The sequence below is a fragment of the Oryzias melastigma genome, linkage group LG14, assembly GCF_002922805.2.
Source record: "Oryzias melastigma strain HK-1 linkage group LG14, ASM292280v2, whole genome shotgun sequence".
In the NCBI taxonomy this organism is placed as follows: domain Eukaryota; kingdom Metazoa; phylum Chordata; class Actinopteri; order Beloniformes; family Adrianichthyidae; genus Oryzias; species Oryzias melastigma.
The window spans coordinates 5,803,016-5,813,679 of NC_050525.1; the positions used below are offsets into that span (position 1 = coordinate 5,803,016).

General features: G+C 39.3%; 1 protein-coding gene across 4 annotated transcripts in view; it reads right to left on the reverse strand.

The window, feature by feature from the left end:
• The window catches only part of mark4a (MAP/microtubule affinity-regulating kinase 4a), a 37,535-nt gene that overhangs the window by 24,920 nt on the left and 1,951 nt on the right, over positions 1–10,664 (reverse strand). For all 4 annotated transcript variants that reach the window (XM_024260617.2, XM_024260616.2, XM_024260620.2 and 1 more), the window contains exons 2-3: positions 4,396–4,593; positions 2,437–2,490 (exon numbers count right to left, since the gene is read on the reverse strand). In XM_024260617.2, coding sequence (XP_024116385.1) covers positions 2,437–2,490; positions 4,396–4,593 — 252 coding nt within the window. The remainder of the gene's footprint in view (positions 1–2,436; positions 2,491–4,395; positions 4,594–10,664) is intronic.

Genomic DNA, 10,664 nt, shown 5'->3' on the forward strand with positions numbered 1-10,664 from the left:
GTCCTGAATGTCGCAGTTGGTCCAGACGGAAGGATAAAACCGCAAAATTTGGTTACCGAAAATCTGTAAACAAAGAAAATCCCTTTTCTGTGGTGATGAAACATGATGAGCTAAAGTATCTGGATTACAGGAGGCCAAAGGGGCCAGAAGAAGAACAATGAGAGCTGCAGTTAAAGCCCTGATAACACAGGTCAGCGCCGCCGCACACACAGACCAGCAGATTAGTTCTAAAAAAAGCATGAAAACTGGTCTGTTTCCTCTGACTGGATCGACTTGAACGTTTCTGCTGTGACTAATAACAGTGTTTCCAGAGCAGGAGGCGCGCAGACGGGATGCTGCCAAACAACATCTCCCTCCAAGCTCCACTCTTCATCCCTCATCTGATCCTTCCGCCCCCCCACCCCTTAAGATCTCACGCCGGCTGGGGAGGGCAAATAGATGGTTGAGTCCTGGTGGCACTTCGGCCTGTGCAGACACGTAAAAGAAGCTCTGCGAGATGTTTCAGTCTTTCAGCTGAATGCGGGGGGGCCGCTTCTCAGACTACAATTAAACAGGGGCTCAGAGTCTCTGAACAAACGCAGAACGAAATGAGAGATTTCTCCTGTTTTCACTCCACCAGCGCGGCTTTTCTGACTGTTCTTTCTCGAAGGAACACAAATTAACCCTTGAAAGTCCCCGTAGTGCTGGGTGATACGACGATACATATCATGTGGGCGATGGAAGTGTCGATCGTGACATTTCTATTCTATTGTTTATAACCTAATTTAATCAATTACTATGCTAAATTATATCAGTAAATATTCCAAACCTTGTCAGTGTGTTCACAAAAAACGTATAGAAGTGAAAATAAAGACAAATTTAAAAGAGATTCTTCGCAAAGAAACTCCATCTTGTGGTTTTGAACCTAAAACTGCTTTATGTTCTTTGATTCACATTTACACAAGTTTCACAACATGCTTTACGTTACTTAACACGAGTGCAGAACGATGGACGTAGAAGAGCTTAAAGCTGTTTCTCTGGAGTTGAAACAGACAGATACTCTGATGCAGGCAGCCAAAGAAGAAGAACTTTCAGCTGAAGAATAGTACGTCTGGGATCTGGTTACATTTTGGATTCAAGACGTCTGACGCGAAGCAGAAGACAACAATATGTAAACTATGCTAGGAGGCTATTCCTGCTCCGATGCTAACACAACAAACCTTCGATCACTCAAGGAAAGTCCATGAAAATGAACATATGAGATTACAAAAAATAAGAGATAAATTAAGCTGTGGAACAGGACTGTAATGAGTATCTGAGCACTCGGATTCTAGCGATCTGCTCCTGATAATTCAAGTATGAATATTCGGGACGTCCAAATCGCTGATTCACGATCGTCATAAATATAGTAAAGGATAGTAAATAATCATCTTGTAAAATATTGATTGCTCTGAAATGCAGAATAATGTTGGATTTTGATTTATTAACTAAAACACCGCAAAATAAAGTGTCAGAGAAGCTTCCTGTTTTCAAAGTAAAACTAACGAGAGCTTTTTTAAATAACTGAAAATATACTTTATTGTTTTATATTGTGATATAAAATAATTTATATCGTGATATAATTTTTTTCCATATCACCCAGCACATTTTTTATTTTAAAAAAAGCGTTCCCAGTAGTGTTTTAATTAGGATTATGACGTTTATCCCACAACCTAAATATCTTAAAAAGACATTTTTCATGTTGATCTGAAGCCTCTGTTTCCAAAATCTCCACTGAGGGGGCGTGGCTTTTGGAGCTCCGCCCCTGATCCCCCCCCCCTGTCTGATTATGATAGCTCTGTGTCTCTCTAGCGTAAATCTTTACCGCTGCTACATAAAAACGTCCAGCAGTATTGTATGAAACTCATAAAAAAATCCGGCTGATTTGACCACGGAAATGTGACTGTAGTACATTTGACTGTACTAAATGGGAAGATACCATCTTCTTTTCTTCGGCACCTTAGCTAGCTATGCTAGCCGGGCCGTAACTTTTCAACCGTTTACACGATCAGCGTCATTCCAGTAGATTTTGAAGGAGAAAAGCGGCCGCTTTTCTCCTTCAAAATCTACTGGAATGACGTTGATCTTTCTAACATTTAAAAATGACAGTAAATCAAAGAATATAAACACTGGAGCTCCGGTGTTAAAGGGTTAAGACCAGGAAGCAGAACACGGGGGTGGCAGCAGTTATCCAGCTTGAGTCACTCCCCTCCCAGGGCAGTGATTAGCCAAGAGACAGACCAGAGCTGATATTTGGAGCAGAGGTCTCCTCTCGCTCCCATGCAGGCCCCAGCACCTGCCAAACAGCATCACGTCCCAGGAGCCCCCGTTCCATCAGCTGCTTCCCCGATACTTGCCCCTTCTGAGACAAGATTCTTCTGTCTGGTTTACTTCAACCAAAATGGTAGGAAGACCCACCTTCTGCAGGCTGGTCGGGTTCAGCTGAGTCTTGTCGATGATTTTTATGGCCACCTGAGCAGAGAACACATGAACAGGGGAACAGGTGAAGGCTGATTTAAAATCACATCGCATTACACTTTATTCCAGAAGAAGACACTATGAGCACAAATGATTACTTTAAAAATATTTCCTTAAAAGAGTTTGGAAAATTCATGCCTTGGCTAATGCTAACCGAGTGTTAGCATTAGCCATTGGTCTAGATTTTTATGAATGGATTATTGATCTGTTAAACTTAAATCGATTCAAATCGATTTTATTAACCCAGCTCTACTTTTTCACTGCTGCTTTGGTACGGTGGAGGCTTGCTGTAAGAAAGTTATTGAGGAGACGACGACTATGAAGGTACGCTGATATGTGTCTATGACGTGTAGATTGTCGGGAAAATAGTGTGAGAATCAATTTGTATCACGTTAAAAGATCCTGCATTCATCCAAGCACATTTCAGTGAGATTCTGTTGCATCTCTGCTCCACGTTTGTCTGCAGCTCTCCGTTTACATCCCATAATGCCCGGCTATGGTGGCCATTTTGGTCCAGTTGTTCCACTCTGAGCACAGAGCCTATTTGGACTGAATAAACTCAGATTGAACCGACTGGAGATGAACCGAGACCACCTCAGAGGATGGGTTAAGCCTCGGTTCTACTGAGCGGTTTGTTTTCGCTGCGCTAGCGTGGTGCAGACCGCTAGCGTCATTGTGGTGAGACAACTAGAAAAGCAACAACAATGGAGGTCATCCAGCAGCTCGTCTTTTCTTGTTTTACTTTTGGTACACCGTGTAAAACAAGAATTGAATGTTTAAAAGAAGATTGCGAGCGTCTAAGAACAATACCACAAACAATAGGAAAACGGAATCACTAGCTTAGCGCTATGTTAGCGCTTTCTAATGTCTTCATCACTTTCTACCAATCAATGTGTGGCAACAGCGACTCCGCCCCAAACGTTTCATTCTATTTTTCTATGGACCTACAACGGATGGGGGTCCTCATGAGGAACGGGTCGGTACTGTTTAATGGGTCCATTTTAATGGTAACGGTCAAAATACCGGATCGAACCGGACAGTAGAGACGAGGTCCTAGAGAGTGGTTGATGGTCTTAGTTCAGGATTCACTTGGGTGTATTCAGACTAAAAACTTGTTCTGGATTATTGGGGGAAACAAACTGGTTTACTTTAACCCACCTGAGGCGTCGCCAGTGACGCTTAAACACAAAATCTTTGGCAGACTCAACCGTTAACACGATCATGGTAATTCAGCAGATTCTGAAGGAGAAAAGCGGCGTGTTTGTGTGTACGTTTAAGAGCGGTCGTAATTTGCTGTTTACCAGGTATTAGTCAGTCCCAAGTCCACCTGACTCATCCCTGGTAAACACACTTTAATGTTTGCAAATTTTGCTGACGCCGTTTTTCTCCTTCAGAATCTACTGGAATTATCGTGTTAAAAAGTAAATCAGAGAACATAACGCTGGAGCTCCGGTGTTAAAGGGTTAGGTGAAGCAAAAGTCTCCAGTTTGAACACACCCCATAATGTCGGTATGGTCCTATAATATTGATACTACCTCCTGCCTGGAGGTTCTTGAACTGTGAGTTCATTACTGGACATGATGTGGAAAGATTTGGACAGCTGAAGCTTCTGTGCATGAGCGGGCCCTCCACACGGCCTTCAGCTCAGACAGAAGTAGAAACCCTTCACTCGTTCTCACTCTGTTCCTTCGTTTCCATTTGAGGCTAAACGACTGAACTGAATGAGAACACCGCACAAAACTAGAACATCAAAATTCTGATGATAGATCACTCATAACTCTCAGTTACTGAATCTAATCTGTTGATAGTCCATGTTACTCGTCTTTTTGAAAATGGCGTTTCGCGGATGCAGTCGCAGTTGTCTGCCAGCACCTGCAGGGCAGACGGTTCCCGCCTCACCTCTCTGCCTGTCAGGATGTGGCGGGCCAGCTTGACCTTGGCAAAGTTTCCTTTCCCGATGGTCTTCAGCAGACGGTAGTTCCCAATGTGCGGCTGCTCGTCGGAACAGGAGGCGATGGAGTTCCTGCATCGGGCCCCCAGAGAGCGGCTGGACTGACTGGTAGCCTTGTCCGAGCGACTGGCCCCCAGCGATAGATGCTGGAGGAACAGAGCGGAGAGGGTGGTCAGCCTCGGGTCATGAAATGATCAACCTTTCTGATACTTTTATCACAGCAACGAAATGTTTTATGAATAAAAACTTCACCTATGTTTGGCTTTAAACTAGTGCTGCCACAAACGATTATTTTAATAGTCGACTAATCACCGATTATTTTTTCAGATTAGTCAACTAATCATGCATAAAGTAGATGTAAAACACACATCTTTAAACTAACTAAAATCAAGATATGTAGCATTACCTGTGATAATGCTAGTGTGAATGCTGTAAGCTGAATATGGCCGCTGAAAATTCTAGTGCTGATAGCTGAAGATGCTGAAATTGATAACTAAAAACGCTGAAGCTGATAGCTGGCTAAAATGAGCCAAATTAGCTTAAAAACTGAAAAAACCTAAGTTAGCCAAAACAGCTAGCATTTAGCCGAAACATTACCTAAAACTCCAAAATAGCCTAAAAAGCAAAAGAAAAATCTAAATTAGCCAAAACAGCTAGTATGTAGCTGAAATATTAGCTAAACTCCATAACAGCCTAAAAAACCTTAATAAATGCCAAAATAGTCCAAAAAGCTAGCAGAATGCTATTATAACACTCAACTTTAATACACTTCATATAATATAAAGTAACGACTAATCGACTAGTCGTCGACTATTTTAATAGTCGATTAGTCGACTAATCAACTATTAAAATAGGCGATTAGTCGACTAATCGTGGCAGCTCTAGTTTAAACCCCTTTATTGAATTCTTTATCATTGAACATGTTCAATTCTTAAGAAATATTGGATCAGATAAGATTAAATCTTTCATCAAGTCAAAATATGATGTGAATTGATTTAAGAATTTGGTACTAATGCCCCCCCCCCCGAAGTACCCTTGAAGTTTACCTTTGACTTGGTGGAATTGGGGCGTTATTTGGCGCACTTCAAACTCTGCGTCTTTACCAACATTACTATATAAAAGTGATTCCACAATTCAAACTCTCCTGTCAGAGATGTAGCTTCACACCCCCGGTAATGATGGCTGACACATTCTTCTTACCCATTTTATTCATTCTTGAGTTCAGCACCCCCTCGAGGGGGAAGGATGCAGCCATGTGCCAATAATGGGAATTTTTATTCAATTATGGTAAATATATATATTTTTAAAAGTCATTTAAGGAAAAAAAAGATCAAATTACTTAATCCCATATTTGAACATAAAAAATGTACATCCAAAAAGTCCCAAAGCAGTTGGAAAATTAAAGAAAAGTAGAGCATTTTAAAGAGAGAGTCTCTCTGAAATAAAATAAAGTGTGCTGAAAAACATTGTGGATTATTCTTAAAAACAACACTTTCTAAAAACCGTATTTTACAGACTTGAGGATTGACGACATTTTTGAGAAACTGGAGAAGTCTCTGTGTGTCAGCCCTACTCCAGTTATAAACTTGATTGTCTCAATAACTTAACTAAAGGTTATCTGAAATTTACTGTTGTAGGCAGCAAAATCTAGCATAACCTGTTACCCCCAGGGGTCACTTCAATATCAACACTGACAACTTCAGAAATAAAAGCAAAAAAAAACACAAAAATATCCAAGGATGGGAGCCAAAGCTTCCAGAAACGGATGGTCAAACATCTTCAAACCGTTTAGAAATTCCAAGGATATAACGCACCATAGTAAACATGTTACATTTTCCAAGGCCTACAGCATCTTCCCATCTGAAATGAGCTCAGTTAGTGAGTAAGAAGTGAAAGACTTACATTTTAAACAGATATGGAATTTATGTTCTATAGAATCTACAATTAATAATAAAATACAATAAATCAAAGGGTTAAAGAATTGAATGTTTTCAAGAAAAAAAATCCCAAATTTTTCTTTTTTGGCGTGGTTTTTTGTACTCCAAGAAGAGCCGAGCACGCGGTCCAGGCAGTGTCATGTCCGGCAGTCTGAAGCAACTCGTCATAAATCAGGACGGGGTGGGGGGGCGGGGGATGTGTGCCACAGAGGGCCGCTTGTGAGAGCGCTGCTGACCAAAACATGACAGAAACGCGGCTCCTGCAGGAGGAGGGCAGGAAAAGGTTCCTGGCAACCAAGACGGGTGGAGGGTAAACAAACGCAGCAGATGCTGGCTCAGTGGTCTCTGGCCGGTCCCACGCCCGGGGCGGCACGCTCCCACCCGCCAGCATGTCCGCCCCCTTCCAGCTTCACTAAAACAAAGCCCCCATCTTTGGTTCCCTAAGCCGTTGAAATGGAGAAGGACCAAATGGTGCAGTTCCTTGATCGGCCACTGAGCGCTGGTGGCAGAATTGAGACATTTCTCAAAACTCTAGTGCATGTGTCAAAGTCACGGCCCAGGGGCCGAATCCGGCCCTCCAGATCATTTTATTTTATTATTATTAATATCCCGATGTTATCTTGCTCTTATTTCTAACTTGCATAATTTTGATAAAATATATTTTTATGGAGGGTAAAATATTGAAAGTTATTAAAGGTATAAATTGATTTATTCTGGAATAATATTCCTGGATTTTTATTATTCATAACTATGCTAAAAAGTTACGCTTTTAAAGTTTTAAAAATTCGCTTTAGCTTTTTAAACTATTTCGCCACTTACTATGATCTTTTAGGCTATTTTGGAGTTTGGCTAATATTTCAGCTACATGCTAGCTCTTTTGGCTAATTTAGACTTTTTAAAGATTTTTAGGCTATTATTTATATGCTAACTGTTTTGGGTAATGTATGCGTTACTCAGTTTTTTGGACTATTTTGAAGTTTAGCTATCTTTTCAGCTATATGCTAGCTGTTTTGGCTAACGTAGTTTTTTTTTAAACTTTTTTTTCGAATTTGACATTTATCTACTATTTTATCTGACTGTCATCTTCAGCGGCCATCATAAGCTTACAGCATTCACACTAGCATTATCACAGGTAATGCTAATGTAAATGCTAATAACAGATGATGCTAGTAACAGATGATGCTAGTAACAGATGGTGAATGCTATGTCACTAGTTCATAATTATGTTAAAAAGTTATGGTTGTAAAGTTTTAAAAATGTAGTTTTATTGTGTTCATTAAATGTTTATCCTGTTCGGCCTGCAACCTAAAGTGTGTTTTGGATTTTTGCCCCTTATGCGATTGAGTTTGACACCCCTGATCTAATTCTAAAAAGTCAAGCTTTACAACAAAGTATAACAAACTTTCTAGTTTCAACGATCTTTGAAATGTAAACTGATTAATTTCCTATGAATGAAAACTGTCCCCTGAAACCAGTCATTTGGATTTTCAGTAGGGCTCAAAATGGCACAGAGTTAGGAGCGAAGGTTCTGTTATCGTCATTTTAGGGTGGAGCCAACAGTGGTCCATGTGCTCTCCTCCAGTACTAATCTGTGAGGAAGCCCAGACTCACCTGCATTATGTGGAAAGGTTTCTGTCATTCACATCCAGTAAATTTGGGTTTTCCAGAGTGAACCTTCTGGGAAAATAACCTTTTTATTTCATATTAATTGGGGTTTCGAGTACGGATGGGTATCATTAATAATCTCCAGATTGGATTTGATTACAATTATTTTTTTATTATTTCAATCCACTTAATTCAATTTGATTCAATTCAATTTTGAGTTTACACATTTATACACATTTGTTTAGAAACACATTAATAATCTACTACATGTTTTGAATATTTTTATATTAATCTGATCCAGTTCACATACTATAAAATGTATGAAATAATGAGATTGTTAATATCATTCAGTGTTACATGGATTCTCTAAAGGAGAAGTTCTAACTAAAATGTTCATTAACATTGTAAACATTGTTCTGCTTCTCCTGGAGGACGTTTCAGTTTGGCCACTAGGTGGTGATCACACTATAGCTTTACACCTTATTCCAGGAGAAGAAATGAACAAAAACTGTTTTAGACCACAAATAGGTACTTTAATAGTTACTCTTAACAGAGTTTAGAAAATTCATGCCTGTGAGTTTATAAAGATGTATGTTTAGGCTGACCGAGTGTTAGCATTAGATGTTCTATGGTAAATTCCATTAAACATTAGCATCAAGCTAGCAGACTTCAGCTTGATCTGCTAGATACTATTAAGCTTAGATTGATTCAAATCGATTAATCGATTTTATCAACCGAGCCCTAGTTTCGATGTCAGATCTAATCTAGTCTAATCTAATCCCAGCATATTCTGGATCATCATATCTTCAGACTTCTGCAGCTATATCCCAGTTTGTGCCCATAATGAGTCACTGTGTTAATGTCTATTAACCTGACCTCCACTCACCTTTGCCCTAAACCTACCCAGGAGCCTGAATTGAGCCTCTTTAGAACTCCTAACAAAACATTCTGGTTCCCATAAAGTCAGTGATGACGCCTGTCCTTCTAAGTGACATAAACGAGTACACATCAGCACACACTCTGAATGAAATACTGATGTGAAGAAAAAATATTCTTGATATAAAAATCTCAAAATACATGAATGGATGATATTGACGATGCATTAGTTATTTATTAGTTTTATATATATATTTGTGTGTGTGTGTGTGGGGGGGGGGGGTCCTACAAATAACAGAAATCTAATCGACCATTGACATAAAAAAAATATTTTCAAAATTAGAAATATTAATATTTGATATTGGATTATACATTTTGGATTGATGCACAATAGGTTTATTTTACTATAACATAAAAACAACCATCACAGCGGACTACATACATGTAAAAAACTGACCAATCTGTGGAAACGCTTCGAATGTATCAAAGACCTGTGACCATACAGTGGTAGAATGTTCTAATAATCTTGGATTATTCTGATGTGGAAAAACAACAGATGACCTGAACTTTATCAAACTAAAATGCTAATGAATTTGACTTCATTCTTGTTTACTTGTTTGTTTGTACACATAGTTAATTGATTATCTTAAAGAAATACAAGAATCTGGAAAACTTCACCTGTACTGTTCAGTACCAGGTATTTATCTCTGAGTCACACTGGTGGAAGTTTGGATAAAGATACTTTAGATTGGTTTTAGGTCAGTGAATCAGATCAAAATGGACCAGTTTGACTATGAATCTTATCATCAACCACAAATACGAATCGAATCGTTGAAAAAAAACGATACACCACAATATAAAGACTATGTGATCTAAATATATATGTGTTTTGGTATAATTCAGGGGTGTCAAATTCAAACGAACAAGGGGGCCAAAATTCAAAACACACCTTAAGATAAACATTTATGGAACACACTAAAAACGAATGTTTAAAATTTCAAAACCATAACTTGTTAACATAATTATGAACTAGATATTTAGCATTACCTGTGATAATGCTATTGTGAATGCTGTAAACTGAATATGGCTGCTGAAGATGCTGAAGCTGATAGCCAGCTAAAATATTAGCTAAATGCCAAATTAGCCTAAAAACTAAAAAAAACAACAAAACAAAACAAAAACCAGCAAAACAGCCTGAAAGATCTCAGTAAATGCCATTATAGTCCATAAAGCTAGAAGAATGCCAATTTTAAAACTTTAAAAGCGTAACTTTTTACATAATTATGAATAATAAAAACGTGGGAATTTATTCCAGAATAAATCAACTTAAACCCTAAATAACTTTCAATATTTTACTCTCCACAAAAATAGGCTTTGTACAAATTATACAAGACAGAAATAAGCGCAAGATAAAATCTGACCATTGATGACAGTAAAATAAAATGATCTGGAGGGCCGGATCCGGCCCCCGGGCCTTGACGTTGACAGTTGTGGTATAATTGATAAACGTTTGTACCAAATGAAAACAACATTTCAGGATGAAGACATTTCTGTTTAAGAAAGTTTCAGCGGGAAGATGATGAGGAACTGTATGATTCATGCGGGATTAGGTCTGTCTGCGGGATTATCAATCCATCAATAATTACAGAGTATCGCTCAGAGGAGCTGTTGGTGCGGGATCACGCACACACCCGCACAGGCTGAGTCCTGACATGATGGTTCTGGAATGAAATAACAGCAGTGATGGACGCGGGAGCTGTGCCCGCAGGCTTGCGTGGCGCCCCGTCCCTGGCTCACCG